Source organism: Danio aesculapii, chromosome 17 (genome assembly GCF_903798145.1).
Source record: "Danio aesculapii chromosome 17, fDanAes4.1, whole genome shotgun sequence".
In the NCBI taxonomy this organism is placed as follows: domain Eukaryota; kingdom Metazoa; phylum Chordata; class Actinopteri; order Cypriniformes; family Danionidae; genus Danio; species Danio aesculapii.
In genome coordinates, this window is record NC_079451.1 from 38019186 (window position 1) to 38041421 (window position 22236).

Genomic DNA, 22236 nt, shown 5'->3' on the forward strand with positions numbered 1-22236 from the left:
GGGTCTCTTCTAATGTTCTGATGAGGTGTTTCAGGTGTGTTTGATTAGGGAGAGAATGAAAATGTGTACTGTTAGTGTGCCTTCAGGAACAGGGTTGGGAAACTCTGGATTAGTCAGTACTGAAGCCAAATTTGGTGCTTATCCAACAAAATAACTTGCAGTAACGGTCTAAAAACTAGTACAGCCAAATTTATGTTATAGAAAAATATTAAATACAAATTTTAAAAAAGGAAAAATCAAGAGAAACGAAAAAAATAGAAAAATTTTATTTGAAATTTTGTAGGTTGTAATTTATTTATTTATTTATTATTATTATTTTTTTTGTGCAATATTTTGCTTAAATTTAATTGTATTATCTTTCCATTTCTAAATGTGTTTGGTGACTAAAATATTATTTTAATAAATATATCAGTTTAAAAAACCTGTTTTGTTTAAATGCACCATAAACATTGTCAATATTCACTGAGAAATTGATCATTTTCTAAATGTGGTGCACTCAATTATGCTGAGAGCTTTATATGAAGAGTTCAGATGCAAAAGCCTGTGAGTGCCATCTAAAAATTTCTTCTAAAATAGCATTTTTCACAGGCTCCTATGTCTTGATTCAGTATTTTCACATTTATGGCAAAGAATTGGTTATTTTCATAGCTTTTAACATGAAGTAACTGAACATAAACATTAGAGGCTGAGAAAAATGCTCATTGTGGAAGAATATTCCAGATGGCACTTAGAGATTTTTGCATCTGAACTCTTCATCATATACATAATAAATAAGCACAAAGCTGTTAAGTAAATGTTTTTTTGTTTTGTATGTGATTCATTCATGAATCAAATGCACAAAAAAGTACATTTTTTAAAGGCTGTTGTAAATGTCTGTAGTACATTATTATTTTAGAAAACAATACAGTATTTTTCACACTCTGTCAAAATATTCAGTGTGACTTCAGTGGTTCAACTGTAATCGTACAAAGCTCCAAGAAGACTTGTGTGCTCTAGAAAACTGTAAATATGACTCTAGATTATATTTGCCAGAAGCTCATTACATATGATTACAGTAAACATTCATTCATTCAGTCATTCATTTTTCTTTAGCTTAGTCCCTTTATTCATCTGGGGTCGCCACAGCGGAATGAAGCGCCAACTTATCCAGCAATTCAATTCAATTCAATTCAATTCACCTTTATTTGTATAGCGCTTATACAATGTAGATTGTGTCAAAGCAGCTTCACATAAAAGGTCACAGTAAATAGAAACAGTGTAGTTCAGTTTGTAGTGTTTAAGTTCAGTTCAGTTGAGCTCAGTTCAGTGTGGTTTAATAATCACTACTGAGAGTCCAAATATTGAAGGGCAGATCCGACGATACGCAGCTCTACAGATCCCGAACCATGCAAGCCAGTGGCGACAGCGGAGAGGGAAAAAGAACTTCACTAATGGCGGAAGTAAAGAAAAAAAACCTTGAGAGAAACCAGGCTCATATGTTTTAAATAGCGTATACCCTTCCAGCTCCAACCCAGTACTGGGAAACATCCATACACACTCATTCACACACATAAACTATGGCCAATTTAGTTTCTTCAATTCAACTATACCGCATGTCTTTGGATTGTGCGAACCCATGCGAACACAGTGATAACATGCAAACTCCTCACAGAAATGCCAACTGACCCAGCCGGGATTCGAACCAGTGATCTTCTTGCTGTGAGGCGACAGTGCTAACCACTGTGCCACCGTGTGGCCCTTTACAGTAAACAATTACTTAGGAAATAATATTGCTCTATATCACCTAAATGTCCTTTTCCCTTTTAAGGTTTGTTGTTCAATCCGAGCTGCCAGATCGACTTACAACTAATAGCCTTTTTTTTTTACAATCCTTCAAACAAAATGCATATAAAGTACTCAATTGTTAAAAAAAAAAATAAGGTTTTGACTGTTCCAAAAGAAATGTACAAAAAATTAGTGCAATGTGATTTGGCAGCTAACAAGTGTATTTTATGGGTGTCAAATTATTGCAAAATTGATTGCATATACAAAAGAATCTCTCAGTCATGTGCTCTATATGTCTTCAGGCATATCCTCATTTGAAGAAGCTGCAAGACTCCTCAGAGGAGAAACCATTATTGGGCTGTTTGCCCATGAAGAGGCGGCAAAATGGTATGTGGTATCTAACTATTCTAATGACGTAATGTGCTTAAGATAATAACTTTCATTCAGAGGGATTGTATGGAACAAGATGTTACCTGTGTGGAGGTTTCAGTGTGGCGTAAGAGAGTGTTTTGTGTTTGATCAGGGTGGAGGGACTGTCAGTGAATCTGCCTGCTTTACTGGTGTCCCACGGCCCTGCACTTCCTCATCAGGTCTTTTCCTTTCCATCATCCTCGGCAACGGACCATGTCAAACTCATACAACGAGTGGAGCTGGAGCGTTTTGTAAGTTATTTTAGAAACATGATTACAAATTCACCCCAAACTTCTAATATCGTGCTTCACAGTTGCCCAATGAGACTTTATATTGGAATCACATGTGTTTTACTTGAATTTAAGAAACATGACTTGACCGCTTCTCCTCTTTGATGAAGTTTACAGTGCTGGTATTGTGAACTAGAACTATTCTTCTTTTTAATTCACATTTCTTGTTAATTTTTGTTTAAAAAAATTCAAATGTATTAAATGCAAAACTTGACAAATTGAGTTTTTAAATATTAATGTAAAGTGTTATTGTTATAAAATATATAAATGTTATAAAATATGTATTATTATTATTATTTAATGTTTGTATTATCCCCTTTTTGTTAGTATTATTGTAGATACGTGAACAAAACAAAAAAAATGCTTTTTAAAAATCTGATAATTTTAAATGACCAAACTTTTTTGGGGGTGGGTGGTGGGATTGGGGGTTTGGGGTGAATCTAAAACTGACATAAAACTAAATTCGAGGCAAGGAAATAATTATAGAAAAAAAGCAATAAATATACAAACATTTTAATTCAAATAAAAAGTGAAAAATTAAATATAAAAGCAAAAAAATGTGTGTTAAATATGATAACATATAAATAAAATTAGAATGACACTAGTTATGTAGCAATGTAAACAAAAGCCTTCTTTGATTACATCTTACTAGAAGCATTTAACTGTGTATTTTGAACACAATGTGCATTTAAAGTCCCTTTGTTATATTGAAAAATCTCAATAACAAGCTGAAATAAATGTTATATTTCCCATAATAGCCTGAACTGACAGTGGAGAATCTTCCCTGGTATTTGGAGCTTGAGAAACCTTTGCTACTTCTTTTTATCGGAAAAGAGGAGAGTACAGAGAGCACGAGCTCTTTAGCAGAGATAAAGCAACTGCTGGGTTCTGGACAGCTGGATTCCTTCCTGCCCTGTTGGATCCATCTGTGAGGAGCATGATCTGTTAAACACATTTATCAAAGCGCGCTCATTTTTAGTAATTATCTGCTCTGGGCTTTCATTGTTTTAGTGGTCGCACACCTGTTGGGAGGTCCATCCTGGAGAAGTATCTGGGCTTTGTTCCTCCGCTTCCATCTTTGGTGATTTCACAGATAAAAACTGGAGGAGAGGTGTTTCTTTTTCCACCGGAGCGCCCTCTAATGGCTGAAAACATCCTGCTGTGGATTCGTGATGTGGAAGACAGACACGAACAACCAGCAGGTGAACCTTGTAGCTTTAATATAGACAGTTACAATAAAAAAACAAAAGAAAAAAAACAAATGAAATGATGTAAGGTTCAATACTGTGCAAAGTCCTAAACACTATACCAGCTTTGTTGGCCTCAGAATTTGAGTATATTTGAATATATAATTAGTTTCTTTATTTAAAACATACAGAAAATATAATATTTATATACAAACAAACAACAACAGCACAACATTTCCTCTTCAAGCAAAGGTCTATGTTTATTGTGGCTTCCCTCGGCATTGGAACTGTTTTGTTCTTACTGTCCTAATGTGCTGTGTAATATCAGGCTTCTTTTAGCACTTTTCAGAGTTCTTCTTTGGGTTTAGAGTGTTGTATTCTTCGTTTTCTGTCCTGATGATCTCAAACAGCCTCTATAATATTCAGGTCTGGACCCTGTGGAGGCCATTTCATTACTGTCTGTGTTTCATCAGCTGTTTTATTTCTCCAAATAGGATTTCACTGCAATTAGCGGATCATCGTCATGCTTAAATTAAAAACTATTACCACTGAAGTCCTTTCCAGTAGGAATGGTTTAGTGGAATAAAACCGATCTGTACTTTTCAACATTCACAATTCCATCAATTCAGGCAATATTGCTAACAACACTGGTAGAAATGCAGCTCAAACCAGGACAAACACCTTCTCTAAATCATTGTATTTCACATGTCTTAGATAATTAGACCAAAATAATTCAAACCTAACCTGACTAATCAACTGAAAGATATTTTATTCACCCTGTATAAATCTCAATTTTAAAAATAATTACAAATAAATTTACACTTATGGTTTTGTGGTAAAGGGTTGTGGTAAAATCCATTATACCATCAGTAAAAAAACAAATTGTTGTGGGCCTAAAATGTTTTCACAATACTGTATATTGGTAATCTTATCGGTATTTACCAATAAATGATAAATAAAGAACGAAGCCGAAGGAAAATAATGAATGAATAAAGGTTTGTCTCTCTTATAATATATCTACTACAAGACAGAAAATATTACTTTACAAACTGTCTTGTAAATAAATCGTATAAATGTTTGCATTAAATTATATTTTACTTACTGAGTAAATATATATTTACATACATTTCCATAAGTAAATAAATAGACTCCATGATGGGCAAAAGAAAAAAGATTTTCTGCGTGCAGATTTTGTGTGGGCCAACTTATCCAGCACATGTTTTACGCAGCGGATGCCCTTTCAGCTGCAACCCATCACTGGGAAACATCCATACACACTCACTCATACTCATACACTACGGACAATTTACCTACCCAGTCCACCTGTACCGCATGTTTTTGGACTGTGGGGGAAACCGTAGCACCCGGAGGAAACCCAGACTAAATTGTCTGTAGTGTGTGAGTGAGTGTGTGTGGATGTTTCCCAGAGATGGGTTGTGGCTGGAAGGGCATCCACTGCGTAAAACATTATCCAGCACGTTTTACGCAGTGGATGCCCTTCCAGCCACAACCCATCTCTAGGAAACATCCATTTATTTATGCTTTTTAATTGCATTATGGGACCTTACGTTTTCTTCCTAACCTTGAAAAGATCTAAGAAAAAAAGAAAAGTTACTTTTATTGATATTGTAATGGTTAAAAGGGATATTGTCTGAGTTTGTGTTGTAAGTTACGGTACAAAAACCTTGTAATAAACTGCATAAACATTTTCTGTTACTTATTTCTCGTAAATTATATTATTTTAAACTACTTTGAAATAACCTTTGTTAAACTATAGAGTTGAATTTTCAACATCAAAAGTCAACAGAGCAGACATCAAGGTCCCATCATGCCATTCAAAGCCGTAAATAAACATAAAACACTTGTGAATCACAGAATACAGAAACTGCTAATGAACAGATCTTTTTAGCAGTGCAGCACTTTCTTCATACCTCCTTATTACCTGCTGTTCACAATATATATATTTAAATATATAATATATATTTGATTTCGGCAAAAGTGTGTCCTTGTTTTCATTGGCAATGCCTCTTACATGGCCTCCGTTTCATGAATCAATCATCACATTCCCTGAAAAATGCTGGCACAGAGTTGTCCGACAGCACGAGTATTTACAAGATCACACCCTGTCCATTCACAACCTCATCAACACTTTTCTCCTAATACAATCCCTATTGTTGCCTGTGGTGAAAACAAACCCAATCATTCAGATCTAGCACTCCACTCCATTGATGTCCTTCCAAAACGCGCTCTCATTCGCATGTCCCCAAAGACACATCGCTCCATTCTGATGATAGACGGTCTCTCTCTCAAAACCTGCACTGGTTTTATACCCATTTCTCAGCATCTCCCATCTGCTTCCTATGAATCTGAGAGGAAACTGTATCCCTTAATTGTGTCAGATTGTTGTTATTATTATAAAGTTATTTCCCTGAAACCTTCTACCGGACTCTTGGGGGGCCTGGGGACATTTTTGGCAGCTTTTTGCATTTGCTAAAAAAAAATGGCTTCATCAGTCTGTCGGTTATAAAATGTGTGTGTTGTGAGCACGAATGAAGCACTTTATCCATCGGAAGATATTTCTGAAATTTCATATGCCAGTGAGATGCGGAGCAAATACAATTGTCTGCACATCATCCTTGAAGCATTAGTATAATTATAATTAAATGTCCTGTTGCTATAGGAACCATCGTATATGTGCTGTTTTGTGACTCTTGGTAGTGGAAAAGACACATTAGTAGTTGCATGGTCCCATAGGTTTTATTACACTGTCTGTGTAGCAGTCACTACATTTGTGACTGTGTGATATAGTCAAATTTTTTCCCATTGCTTATTCCTTTGTTTATCCTCTTTTCTGTGTGACCAGAGAAAGGCTTCGGTCTGTGCGCACACACACACGCTTTTTATTTGGCATTTTGAATTTGTTTGTGTAATATTTGTTGTGTACAATAATATCATAATTGTTTTAAGAATTATAATTTAAATCATGACAGCAAAAATACCCCTTTATGGAATTAGTTTTTTATATTTGTAAGTTAGACTGGGCAGTATGATTGTATATACCGGTACTGCAGAATAAATTGTCTATTGTAATAGATTTTATTTTTGTGTGTACAGTGATATGTAAATTAGTGAGTGTGGCTACCTCATGGTTAGTGTGTGATAGCCTGAGCTAGACTCTGCTCATGAGACTTGGGGAAGTGCTGACTGGAGCACTCATAACAAGATCAGGTCAGCAATCTGTAAATGTATGTAAACTTTTATAAAAGCTGCGAATGTCAGTACAGAATAACTTTGTGTACAATATCCCCCAGTAAGATAAGTCACTTGTGTAGCTGCTGACTAACAGCCTCCCCTGGTCCAAATATGCTCTGTGCCCTGGCACACGGTCTAACAGGGCTGTGCTTATTCTCTTAATGAGTTATGGGTGTGTTTTTGAGCATAACGTGCATTAAACCAATCATAGTCTCATCTCACATTACCTTTAAGAGTCAGTTGTGTCGCGCCTTGGTGCATTGGCTATTTATATGGTGGACTTTGTAGGTGGAAAAACTGAACAAATCACTAACAAGAAAACAGTTAAGCAGACCATCTGCAGCGCGAGTATAAAGAACGAGCCTCTTCAGCCTCTTTACTTTCCCTTTACTTAACTTTTACTCTACTTCTTTACTTTCGTGGATAAGTAAACGTTGTTGTACACACTCCACTGACAACATTCATCAGCCTACATATTTAATTTCATTTGTTAAGAGCAAAGATTTGTTTTAAAACTATTACTAAATTCAGTTCTAATTTCCAGCAAATGAATGAATGAACAATAATAATGAAGTGTGTCCAAGTTATATCCAAACACATGTTCTATTCTTATGCCCCATATGGTGATGCATATGTCTCCAAAACCTGACAGGTGGACAAATTAAAACTTGTTTTTTTTAAACAAATATAAATATGCATATAATAAATAATACTGCTAATAATATTAACATTATACAAATGCAAATTATCATGAATAAACTGTAAAAGCCCCCTAGGATGATGAAGGCAGGGAGGCAGTGGTTTTTATATTCATGTAGAAAGTAATAATTTTTGTAACATTTTAACCCTTTGATTATTTTCATATGTAAATATATGTGTGTATTTCTGTTCATCCTGTGTGTGTTAAGCAATGTGTAAGCGTTTGGACATTGCAGAACTAACGCGCTTTGCGCTGGACTTTAGACCAGATTTTAGTTGGTCAATGGCGCAGTCTATTTCAGTTCTTTAAAAAAGCAACGCACCAACAATGCAATTTAACACACCTCCTTTATAGACCGGCTCACCCATGGGTGCAAATGCATTTGATATTTAAACAACGTGGCGCAAAACATGAAAATTACTGTTGCGCTGGTTTAAAAATAGCAACAAATCGCACCAAACATGTCTTCTGCCTTATTGCGCCTGGGTGTATTATAATGCCCTCTGTCTTGTTTAATTAATTTGGTGAGGATATATGAAAAAAGGATTAACTAATTTACCGGCACCAATTATGCAGAGCTTAGTTTAGAATCTGCTCTATGAATCCTTTTTCTTTTTGCCCAATGAGATGTTTATTCAGGAGAGGCTGTGTATTAATAAAATGGAGAGGAAAACAAGATAGATCTAGCTAGGAACAAAGCATCAGTTTGGGTCAATCACAAGTCTGATTTTAATTTATTGTGAGAAGCCATTATTTGTGGGGAATAAAAAATTAAACCTCCAAATTAACACTTCAAATAACACGTCCAACCTTGAGGCAGATGGGCTACAGCAGCAGAGTACCATACCGGGTGACACTCCTGTCAGCTTAAGAACAGGAAATCGAGGCCACAGTTCGCACAGGCTCACCAAAATTGGACAATTGAAGATTGGAAAAACATTGCCTGGTCTGATGAGTCTCGATTTCTTCTGTGACATTCGAATGGAAGAGTCAGAATTTGGCATCAACACCATAAAAGCATGGATCCATCCTGCCTTGTATCAACGGTTCAGGCTGGTGGTGGTGGTGTAATGGTGTGGGGGATATATTCTTGGCACACTTTGGGCCCTTTAGTACCAATTGAGCATCGTGTCAACGCCACAGCCTACCTGAGTATTGTTGCTGACCATGTCCATTCCTTTATAACCCCAGTGGTAGCCATCTTCTGATGGCTACTTCCAGCAGAATAACGCACCATGTCACAAAGCGTGAATCATCTCAGACTGGTTTCTTGAACATGACAAGGAGTTCACTGTACTCAAATGCCCTCCACAGTCACCAGAGCTCAATTCAATAGAGAACATTTGGGATGTGGTGGAAGGGGAGATTCGCATCATGGATGTGCAGCCGATATATCTGCAGAAACTGTGTGATGCTATCATGTCAATATGGACCAAAATCTCTGAGGAATATTTCCAGTACCTTGTTGAATCTATGCCACGAAGGATTAAGGCAGTTCTGAAGGCAAAAAGGGGGTCCAACCCAGTACTAGTAAGGTGTACTGGTGAGTGTATATATCATGAAATAGAATTTTCTCTATCTCTATTTATAAGATATGGGATCTTTAAAGTAATACAATTAGTGTCCCACAAGAAACAGTGATGTTCTCCTAAACATCAAATTGATCAAAATTGTGGTTGATTTTTATCCAACAGTTCAACAAACACGCTGTTAAAATCAGATTATTTACATTTTATGCACAATATCATCTGACCGGTCATATAACTATCCCCTGAATTTCAATGCCTTTTCAATATATCATATTGATTTATTTGTCCAGAAAGCAATAACATCTCTGTTAGCTCTTCTCTTGTTCAGTTCAATGTAAATCTATAAAAAAAATTCTCCATTTTATAGTCTTCCAGCAGATAATAATAAGGCAGACTCCGTGGAAAAGTAATATAACGCCTCATCTCCTCAAACTGCTTGATTTGAGGTATGGGAAAAACCTCTAACTGTACTGTAAGTATGAGCAACATTAATACTGATGCTCATCTTGGCCATTACCACTAAAATGTGTTTGGAATCAATATATTTTTCATTTCCAAAATAATTCAGAGGGCCCAGATGTCCGCTTTTCCTGTAATTTGAGCAACCGATGTTGTTTTGGCGGTTGCTATGCATTTTGTGAGCAGGCTGATTAATCCCACCGCACCACAGACATTAGCGATAGCAGGAGACTCTGGGCATCAGTGACTCACGAGAAGAGCAGCGCTAATGATAGTCCGGCTTCTGTCTTTTCATATGTAGAAGTATGAAAGCCATTCAGTATTTTAGCTACCATATCCCCTTTAGAATAAACACACACGTTCACAAACGACGTCATGTAATCTTGAACGATTTTGTCTGATGTTTTGGAAAATGATCGTGAGAGAAATTTCTAGGAAGTAACCATACAATATTATTTTGAGTATGGACCATTCTTAAGTGTTTGCAGAAGCCTTAAAGGCATAGTTCTTCCAAAACAAAAAGTCTGTGATCATTTACTCCTCATTCACTTGTCACAAACCATTTTGAGTTTCCTTTTTTTTTGGAATAGTTATTTTGAACGATATTTGAAACTGGTAACCACTGACTTGTCCAACTATAGAAGCAAATAGTTTCAGGTTTCTAACATTTTTTTTTAAATATCTTCTTTTGTGTTCAACAAAAAAGGAAACTTTTAAAGGGCCATGAACCCCCCCAACCCCCCACCCCATCTCAGCAGGGTGTTTTCACATCTCTAGTTTGAAAAAAGTCAGGAAAATGGGTGTGTCCAGCTTTGTTTAGGTTGGTGTGTCGAGTGGTGAAAGAGGGAAGGGTTTGCATGAAAAGCGGAGTTTCAGTTCGAGCACGCCCTGATTTTCATGGAGGCAAAACAACACACAGACGCAGGGGAGAAAGACAGTGACTGTTTACATGGACGTCAGTAATCAAATTATTTTTAACTGCAGTTTGGCACTTTCACATTCATTCAGGAACATTTCATGCATGCCCCCCTGTGACAAACGAGATATTGGATGCGAGGAACTTCTGGAAGAGTGTTGTTATAATGGAAAGTTTGATGCCGCACACCGTATGAAAAAAAAAACTCTGCATTTATCGGTAACTTAGACGCACTCGGTAGGTAGCGTTAGAAAGCCGTGTGTGTATAATAGACTATCCTGTCACAAAATGCAGCAAAAATCTTACACAACGGTAATAGTTTGATTAAGGCATTTACATTCGGAGAGCAGCATTTACATCAAATCTTTAAGTCCATAATATTGTAGTGATATTAACATTCTGTAAACTTAGTAACTAAATCATTTTGACCAAGGTATGTCTTTTAAAGACTGAAAGAGTACTGCTGACGATACTAACTAACTTTGCTCTGAATAAACAGAGAACATTGATCACACACTTACCAAATCAGTAGAGACAGGACAATCAACACGAACCTGAATCGCAATCAGGTTCAGGTTCGTGTTTTAAAAGAGTGACGTCTTTTAAAAGAAAACGAGTAGCAAATCCAGATTTCACCATTTCCAGATGCGAAAAGCACTCGGGTAAAAAATGTTCCTTACAAATGTATTTTTGTCGCATGTTAGCAGACCACTGTAATCCACACGTGAGTCCAGCTTCACTCTCGGGGAATTGAAAACAAAACCTTTGTTGCAGCACATTCATAAACGCAACACTGATGACCCATGTCTCCAAACAATTCTTCTTCCACTTGTTTTAATTACGGTTAGCAACACAATGTGGCGTTCCATCTGATTCCATCTAAACACTGTAACAGCTAAAAACAGTCTTGGAAGCTGTCATGCATATTAATGAAGTTGCACCTCATTCACAATAGACCACACTGATTAGCGGTCTGTAAAGACTTGGAAGTCTTTCTCATGAATTAATGCTGAAAGCTCAAAGAAGTCACATTGTACTCGCTGGTACAGACATCTAGTTTATAAGCTGGGATATAAATGTGTTTGCATTGTAGTATAAATATTTTTATTAGATTAAAAATGCATCCAACTCGAATGAATAAGCACTTTTAGATGTTATGCACATCTTGGTGGTTGCATTTAGCAATTTTTTAATGCAATATGTTAAAACGTGCATAAAAATGGTTGATAGAAGTAAGGCAGCGTAATATGTCGTTTCAGCATCGATATCGCAATGTGTGCTTTCGCAATAGTCACATCGCAGGGTTTGCAATGTAGAGTCAGGGTTATAGTTGACCAGTAGCCACAGTTGAAAAACATGTGATTTATGGCTACATTTTGCAGTGACTCTACATTGTTACCTAAAATCTTTGTTTCTTAAGGGGGAAACCATGAGGGCATTATGAATTATTATGTTTTATTTTTGTATATACGCTTTTACATTCGACTGTGTGCCTGAATACTGCTAGAATCCCAGAAAACTATAAAGCACTGTTTCTTTCATTTGTATCTTTGTTCTACAGTATTTATCAGTACTTGTTGTTGGTTTATTATAGTTTCTGCAAATGCTCTACATAATGATCCCAAGTACTCTAAAATAAAGACCCCCCCCCCCCCCCCCCCACACACACACACAATAATTCCATTCAAGTCATCTGATGAAATTACACAATATCGCAATGTGTATTGCAGAAAAATAAAATATTGCAATGCCAGTTTTTCCCAATATCATGCAGCCCTAGATAGAAGCTTAGCTACTGCGCTCTTTTGATATACTCCAATTCTTAATGTGCCATGCACAAGAAACATGTTGCTTCTCAACCAGTCAATGCTCACAGTTTTCAATGGTATATGTGTGATGTCATTGAGAAGGCAGACAAACCATAGCAAATGATTTCCAGAAGGGAACTTAAACAAACAATAGCTACCAAAGCAGGGTATTTTGACCTGAGCATACTGTTGTTAGAAAACCCAAGAATTGACACAGTAAGTCTACCTAGCAACACCATATCCATCATTTCTCTTGTTTTGCCATGTTTGCAAACTGAGTCCAATAGAGCTTTTATTGGTCAGTGTCGCAGACATGACAGAACCTGTAATGGAGGACTGAAACAAAATGCTAGTCATTCTGTTGGGACTTGGTGAAGCATTCCAGATTAGACATTCACTGCAAACCAATACTTTTCCTTAAAGATTTTTTTGTCTTGTTTCTAGATCAAATATAAACAAATTCTTAAATCAAGAAGCATTTTCTTGTCCAATACTTCTTCAAATTATTTAAATGTTCTTTGATGAAGTATTTGTTGAAAGGTAGAACAAAGATTGAGTGAGTGTTTTTTTTTCTTCTTCTTTTTTTCTAGGCATCATGTGCCATAAGTGGACTGGTAAATAGTTTCCAGTTACATCCAAGAAAAAAATCTGCAATTATTTTTCACAGTTTGAAGGAAACTTTAACACTGTCTAGGCATATTTTCCATCTTTTCAGTAGTGTATTTTCCATATACACAGCAGAACCAGTATATCTGATGTAACACTTCACTGTGTTAGATGGTTACAACTCTTAGGTTCACCAAAACCACATTCATCTGGCCAGGAATACCGTAAAAGTTGAAAAAAAGGTCTTATTTTTATAAATGTTGAAATATACAGTTGAAGTCAGAATTATTAGCCCCCTTTTGAATTAATTTTTTTCTTTTTTAAATATTTCCCAAATGATGTTTAACAGAGCAAAGAAATTTTCACAGCATGTCTGATAATATTTATTCTTCTGGAGAAAGTCTTGTTTGTTTTATTTCGGCTAGAATAAAAGCAGTTTTTAATTTTTTATGAACTATTTTAAGGCCTAAATTATTAGCCCCTTTAAGCTAATTTTTTTCGATTGTCTACAGAACAAACCATCATTATACAATAACTAGCTTAATTACCCTAACCTGCCTAGTTAACCTAATTAACCTAGTGAAGCCTTTAAATGTCATTTTAAGCTGTATAGAAGTGACTTGAAAATATCTAGTCAAATATTATTTACTGTCATCATGACAAAGATAAAAGAAATCAGTTATTAGAAATGAATTAGTAAAACTATTATGTCTAGAAATGTGTTGAAAAATTCTGTTAAACAGAAATTGGGGGAAAAAATAAACAGGGGGCTAATAATTCAGGGAGGCCAATAATTCTGACTTCAACTGTAGTTGATTTGTTTTTGTGGAACTGCAATTTTTATGGTTAATGTTTATCTGTTTAATCCAACTTTATTAAATAAAAACATTATTTATTTAAAAAAAATGCTTACTAAACTAAACATTTTGAATGTTTATTAATTTAATCCACAATCATTGAATAAAGGTTTTGATTTCTTTCTATTTTTTCAATCCTTACTTAAACCAAAGATTTTAAACAGTACTGTATTTTTTTGCAATGTGACATTTTAGCAAAGATTTCAGTCTCTTTTTGGACTGTGAATTTATCCTTCAGCAGTGTTTAAAGTCACAGAAATGACCAACCCTCAGTATGCAGCTAAACACATTTGTCACAAATTGTTCAGCTTAGTTTTTAGAATTATTTATTTATTGTATTTTAAAATGTAATTTATTCAAATATGCTTATTTGATGTGTAAGAATATTTGTCTTATTTTTACAAATATTAAAATATAGTTTTTGTGGAACTGCAATTTTTATGGTCAATGTTTATCTGTTTAATCCACCATTATTGAATAAAAGTATATACTTTTTTTTTTTAATCCTAACTGAATCAAAATTTTTTATTAATTTTTATTGAATTTTTTGACCAATAGAAACTTTAGTACCATCCTGGAAAGTCTGACTTAAGAAGCAGAAAGAGGCTGCATCTTTGGTTGATTGCGTTGTTAAAGTAAATTAGCGTCACGTTTAACGAGGGAAGAACTACTTTTTAATGAAAAGTTATGAAACAAGTCTTTCGTGTTTTTCTAGGAGCTGAACCTTTTAAATGTTTAATTTAATCTACAATAAATGAATTAAAGTATTGATTTCTTTCTTTTTTTTTATCCTGACTGAACCAAAATTTTCTTTTTCTTTTTTTTTTACTAAATTATTTTACCAGAGCACATTTTGAGCAAAAAACTTTTTTTTGGGACCGTAAAAGTACCTTTCAGCAGCGTTTAAACTCATAAAAATGACCAACCCTCTGTATTTAGCTAAACACATTTCTAAAATTGTTTTATTGGTTTCTGTTACGGCATTCAGCTTTGTTTTCGCATGAATTACAGTAGATTACTTTACATTTCCAAAGTTTACACACCAGGACATCTGGAATCACTTGCCACTCTCTAATAATAAACTTTCCAGGTATGACACATTGTTGACTCCCTAATTGTGGTTTTGTTGTCAAATAGCATGTACGCAGAGCATTTCCTCGACAACTTGCATGCAAGCTCTTCTGTTCATCATCATCAGCTTTCATGAAACTGTGAGTTTGACAGCAATACCATTCTCTGTTTTTACTCTTTTGTTCCTACAGGCTTGATTCCAGATGTGAAATGGGGTCCTCCTGTGCCATTCTTTGACTTTTTGGCAATAATGGACCAAGAAGCTCCGACTTACGCAGCACAGAAAGCTCCTAAAACGAAGAATGGGGGAAGAGAAAACCACAAAGAGCAGAATCATGTGACCCCTAACCAAAGTCAGGGTCCACATCCATCAGCAAACCCCCAAGCACCTCGCAGGCACTCTGAACTATAACGTCAAGCCCTCTCGCCGCACCAGGGGTTATGTAAGCATTTCACATGACTGCTTGACATCTGCTGGATTTCACTTCGCAAGTGCTGTTAACATCATTCAGTTGTTTTTGAGAGTGTTTATACATCAATATGTCCGTATCACACTTACTCTTTGCGAATCAAATGGACTTTTCCAAATTAAATCAAGCATACGTGCGGATAGTTTACGTTTTAGTGCTGTAACTTTATATATGTGCATCTGGATTAGTCTTTGAGAAAGCGTTTGTTTATTTATTTAAAGACTTTATGTAAACATTTTATGCAAGAATTTATTCTTATTCGTACAGCATGTGCCTGTTTGGAAATTGTTTTGTACAAATACAGAGCTACACATATGCTTGACATTTGTAAAAGTCGTACGTTGTGTGTTTATTCACTCACAAAAGAACAGCAACTGACTTTTCTTTCTTTTTCTTTTTTTTTAAACGTACCATCCTGGAAAGTCTGACTTAAAAGCAGAAAGAGGCTGCATCTTTGGTTGATTGCGTTGTTAAAGTAAATTGGCGTCACGTTTAACGAGGGAAGAACTACTTTTTAATGCAAACCAAAGTTACGAAACAAGTCTTTCGTGTTTTTCTAGGAGCTGAATCTAATGTTTAAACCCTAGTGCAGATGTTTTCGGGAACATCTTAAATAACTGTTTTTAGTCATGCAATTTGATCCCTGGAATGTGCTTGGATGCATGGATGAGGTCAACGTTAAAGTCGTCATGGAAAATCCATAAGAGTTATTTAGGCACCTATTTTCTTACATATTCTCCTCAGCTCTATAATGAGCTTCTGTTGGACATTAGAGTCACATTTAAGCAAAATGGTGCATTAATGAGAAGAGTGTCATCAGCATAGTCCTTAAAGAGGTAATTTATCTAAATATGACAATGTGCTGTTAATTTATTTGCTGCCAAGCCAACAAAGACATTTTTGTTAAGTTGAAATGGTGGATGTTAGTGATTTTCATAAAATGGAAGTCAACAGCTACTGGTACATTTACTATTATATTATATTATATCATATATCATCATATCATATCATATCAAATCATATATTATATTATATTATATATTATTATATTATATATTATATTATATTATATTATATTATATTATATTATATTATATTATATTATATTATATTATATTATATTATAATATAATATAATATAATATAATATAATATAATATAATATAATATATGATATAATGTGATATATGATATGATATGATATATGATATGATATAATATAAAATGATTTGATATAATATAATTACATATAATTTAATATAATATAATATAATATGATATGTAATATAATATATGATATGATATGATATGATATGATAATATATGATATTATATGATATAATATATGATATATAATATAATATATATGATATAATATGATATATGATATGATATGATATAAAATGATTTGATATAATATAATATGATATAATTTAATATGATATGATATGATATATAATATAATATAATATATGATATATGATATGATATGATATATGATATGATATAATATAAAATGATTTGATATAATATAATATAATATGATATGATATATCATATCATATATCATATTATATCATATTATATTATATTATATCATATATCATATCATATTAAATTATATCATATTATATTATATCAAATCATTTTATATTATATCATATCATATATCATATTATATCATATATCATATCATATTATATTATATGTAATTATATTATATCAAATCATTTTATATTATATCATATCATATATCATATCATATCATATATCACATTATATCATATATTATATTATATTATATTATATTATATTATATTATATTATATCATATCATATTATATCAAATCATTTTATATTATATCATATCATATATCATATTATATTATATTATATTATATTATATTGTATTATATCATATCATATTATATTATATAAGAAAAAACATATTGAATACCTGTGACTTTTGATGATTTTTAAACATTTATTTTGGGGTGAACTTTCTGAATAAAATATGATATTCTAATAAGCAAAACTTATTAATTAATTCCCATTTAATGTGCCTATTTGGTAATATATTTTTACAAATACAGAACTGCACGTATGGGTGACATTTCTAATTTGTATGATTGATTAAATACATTATATAACTATTATTAATTAAATAAACTCTAAATAAAAATTTCCATGGATTAAATTTTGCTGAAAGCTTGGTCAAATAAAACTTGTAGCTTCATGCAGTGATTTTGTGTGAAATTATGTTTAAACTGGCTTTCAAAGCACCATAAAATTCAGTTTATGATCTAGAACAATCTGCACGATCGATCATTAGAGACCAGAGGGAATATTTCGTTACTCTTTTGCTCAATTAAAAGTATAAAATAATTAAACCGACATTTTGTCATTTGGTCCCTCAGATGCTATTTAATTCTTTCAACTGGTGAGAAGATAAGAATAGCATTAGATGGCCGAAAGATGAAATGTTAAATAGCTACGATGGACACATAAGATTATGTTGTCTTCTCATAAAAGTGAAGTTCAAGTTCAAGACTGATGCTGTATGTAAGACAGAGTAAAATAAAGAGAGAGAACATAAAACATAAAAATAAATTTATAATAATAATAGAAATTATTATTATTATAATATTAAAATGCCAAGGTGAACAGGTAAGTTTAAGGAGTGATTTAAAAATAGATAGTGAGCCATTGCAATCTCAAGAGGCAAAGTGTTCCAGAACCCTGGACTTGCCACAGAGAAATCTCTGTCCTCGTTACGTTTCAGTCTGGACTGAGAAACTAAAAGTTGATTTTGATCACTTGATTTAAGAGATCTTATTGGAGTATAAAAATGAAACCGCTCTGAGAGATCATTTGGGGCTAGATTATGAAGGGATTTATATACCAGTCAAAATCAATTCTAAATTGGATGGGCAGCCAATGGAGGCCCCTTAGAAGAGGGGTAATGTGGTCTTGTTTCCTGCATTTTGGACTAACTGAAGAGAATTTTTTTCTTTTGAGGTGCCACAGTAAAGTGCATTGCAGTAGTCTAAGCATGAAGTAATAAAAGAGTAGACAACCATATCTAGTATGGGGGGATTTAAGAAATGCTTGACTTTACACAGCAAGTGGTGTCGATTAAAAACTGGAGCAAATAACCGAACTGATATGCTTGTTGTGTTTCAATGACTCGTCAAAAATGAAGGCATCTTAGTGTGGATTTCAACATTTTAGGACTTGCAATCCCTCAAAATGTTGTCTAATTTTACCATAGTTTGTTGTATGAAGTATATAGACTCATTTAAAGGGATAGTTCACCCAAAAATTTAAAATGACCTCATTATTTACTCTCCCTGGTGTGGTTTTAAACCTTCATGAGTTTCTTTCTTCTGTTGAATACAAAGGAAGATGTTTTGAAGAATGCTTGTTGCTGGAACCCACCAACTGCCATAGTAGGAAAAAAAATTACTATTGAAGTCAATGGGTGCCAGCAACCAGCATTTTACTAAATATCTTCTTTCGTGTTGAACAGAAGAATGAAACTCGGGTAGGTTTTGAACAAGTGAAGGGTGAGTAAATAATGCCAGAATTTAAAATTTGGGGTTTACTATCTCTTCAAGTCACAGGAAGAGAAACAAAAAAACACAAATAAAATACGAATCACCCAGTGCAGTCTATCCTCCAGTGCAGCAGGAGGCATCATCCTCAAACAAAAGCCGCCCCTACAGTACACATAAAATCCACACGCATATATTTTAAACACCTCCATATGGGTTGAAATCTATAAAGTCTTACCGGCGTTTACAGCGCATATAAAATGCAGCTTTCAGCGTAGAAACCCCATTAAAATTAATGGTAATGCCAAGTTTTGCAAATAGATGCACAATACACAATCTTCCAGCCCAGAGTGAAGTTATGCACGTTGACAATGATTTGGAATGATGTTTGTATGCTGCAGTTTAATGTAAAAGTAGGTGAATGGTGCTCTATGACAGTGTTTCTCAACCACGTTCCTGGAGGACCACCAGCTCTGCACATTTTCTGTGTCTCCTTTACCAAAACACCTAATTCAGATCATCAGCTCATTAGCAGGGGCTGAAAGACCTGTAATGGGTGTGACAGACAAAGGAGACATCCAAAACATGCAGTGCTGATGGTCCTTTAGGAACGTGGTTGAGAAACACTGCTCTATGGCACAGCAGGGTATTGAACAGTGGTCTGGGTTGTACTATGGGTGACGCGGACATACTCTGAGTGCCACGGTGGTTGTGTTTACACTCTTTAGTTTGAATTGAAATACGCTGGATGCTACGAAACCGTGTTCAACCCCCATAATTTTGTACATTCCTTGTAGTTCAGTTCTAGTCAGTGCTTAAAAGCTGAACTTGCTGCATATTATCATACCACAATTATGAGCGATAGTAGACTCATCTTGCAGCATCTGGTAAGGAATGATTTCAGACTTTAGCTCCCAGTGTAGTCACTAAGAAAGTGCAATACAGGGACCGATCATGTCGTTGTATTGATTTTGACTAGAAGCTCATGTGGTCAAATTCTTGGAAACTTGGATGAAATCTGCACTAACAAACATATTATTAGATTTTGAGATGGTCTCATAGTTTGAATGCAATGTTGATTTTAAAAATCAATGAGAAGCTTTTATGAAAATTATTGATGTTGGTTAGGATGTGAAGGGTTTGTTTTATTCATTTACTCCTGCCTGGAACGATGTCCTATTTAAGGTGTCTGGCTGGTGACTGTGATGCATCCGTCTCTTTAACCCCTCTGACCTCCTGAAAGAAAAACATGGAAAAAAACATGTTTTTAGGAATTGGGATGCAAATGAATTTCCTGGACTTGGTTCTTCAGTGGTTTGCACCATAAATTATGAAACAGCTGATAAGTTTTGAAGAGTGCATTACTAATTAGAGCTTTTTGTCTGAGACTTTAGTTTGGGATGATTGGCAAAAATGGTATTGGTCATTTATGTGCATTGTTTTGATTTCATATGGAAAATTAGCCATTAGCAACCCTTCCCTAAACCGAACCGATAGTGTTTTCAAAAGCAAGCTAAAAGAGAAGCACCTTTTACCATGGTATTACACTGCTTTTTTTTGGGATTTTGTTTTACCTGGTTTCTGAAACTGATATTTGGCGGTGTGTTTTGGGTCATTGTCCTGCTGGAAGATGAACCGTCGCCCCAGTCTGAGGTCAAGAGTACGCTGAAGCAGGTTTTCATTCAGGATGTCTCTGTACATTGCTGCATTCATCTTTCCCTCTATCCTGACTAGTCTTCCAAAGTTAAAACATTGGGTTTATGTTGTCTACAAATTAACATTTCTGAAAACATTTATTTTGCTATTTTGACCAATTGTCAGTTTCTGCTATAAAAGACAACATTATTTTAGTCAGTTTAGAAGAAATGTCATCAGTAGTTGGTAGTTGGCACATCACTATAACTAGTAAACCCAGAGAAAATGGTCTCTTTATTTTTCTCATAGTAGTGTTTCAATGTATAGGTGCAAGTTTTAATTATTAAGTAATCAGGATTCAACAGCCTGATTAACAAATGACAGTGTCCGAGACTCCTCAGGCTAGCAATTTCTGTTCTTACCAAGTGCATTTTGGCTTTTAAAGAAATAAAGCATGACCACTCTGAAGACTGAAGGACAGACGTGATGTGACGTGACAGTGATTTTATTGACAAAAAATCCCTCGAAGCCTTTATAATGAATCTGGCATTTAACATTTGGTAATTAAATCTCAGCTCTTCTACATCAAGCTGCAAATCTGTTTTAACATAAGCTGTGTGACTGTTAGCACGTTTTCAACCCTTTTTTTTTTTTTTTTTGCATTGGAAGTTCCACCACATGCAATGTCCTCTTTTTCTGGTGGGTTTGAGCTGTGATAATGTAATAAGATGAAATGCAATGACAGCAATACGCAGTTCTGGGATTTGATGTGTACAAGTTTTTTTGGAGGGGAAAGTCTGAGGCAGAAGTTGATTCTTTTTTTTTTCATTTCGTTTCTCTTTGTTTTGGCACACGTCAAGCCAGTGGATTGCATGATGTTATGAAATATACATGTCGATACAAGACACTCTTGCAACAGGATTAAAGTGCAATACATTGAATTTAGCTAACAACTGTGATATCAAAGGGATATTTGAAGAGGCTGGAGAAATCAGAAAACATGATATTAATGGCACCCAGACTGTTAAATGAACTGCAGCTTATTTCTCATGCTCACGCTTATGCACATGTAGCATATTTTTTTAGTATACTATACTGATTTAAAAATCTAGACAGCATCCATCCTACTATTTTGTTTATATATATATATATATATATATATATATATATATATATATATATATATATATATATATATATATATATATATATATATATATATATTCATTCAATTCTGCAATTTTGAGTGTGCCTCACATAGGTGAGTGGGCTTGACAAACCGCCTGTAGAAAATTCAATTCATCTTTACTTCTATAGCTTTCTAGATAAAATTCAAAGGGGGGATAATAATTCTGACTTCAACGGTATATACGTTTGAAGTCAGAATTATTAACCCCATTGATTTTGTTTTTCTTTTTTAAATATTTCCCAAATTATGTTTAACAGAGCAAGGAAATTTTCACAGTATGATAATATTTTTTCCTCTGGAGAAAGTCTTATTTGTTCTATTTAGGCTAGGATAAAAGCAGTTTTTAATTTCTTAAACACCATTTTAAGGTCAAAATTATATATATATATATATATATATATATATATATATATATATATATATATATATATATATATATATGTATGTATATATATATATATATATATATATATATATATATATACACACATATTATATATTATATATACACCACTTATATCATAGTTTTTAGAGTTTT

The 22236-nt window shown here is 34.1% G+C and overlaps 1 protein-coding gene across 1 annotated transcript in view; it reads left to right on the forward strand.

Annotated features, from left to right (window-relative positions):
- Positions 1-16273, forward strand: part of txndc16 (thioredoxin domain containing 16) — a 36391-nt gene extending 20118 nt beyond the window's left edge. The window contains exons 15-19 of the mRNA XM_056477558.1: positions 2067-2151; positions 2288-2426; positions 3224-3393; positions 3477-3667; positions 15042-16273. Coding sequence (XP_056333533.1) covers positions 2067-2151; positions 2288-2426; positions 3224-3393; positions 3477-3667; positions 15042-15262 — 806 coding nt within the window. The 3' untranslated portion in view covers positions 15263-16273. The remainder of the gene's footprint in view (positions 1-2066; positions 2152-2287; positions 2427-3223; positions 3394-3476; positions 3668-15041) is intronic.
- The last annotated feature ends 5963 nt before the right edge of the window (positions 16274-22236 follow it).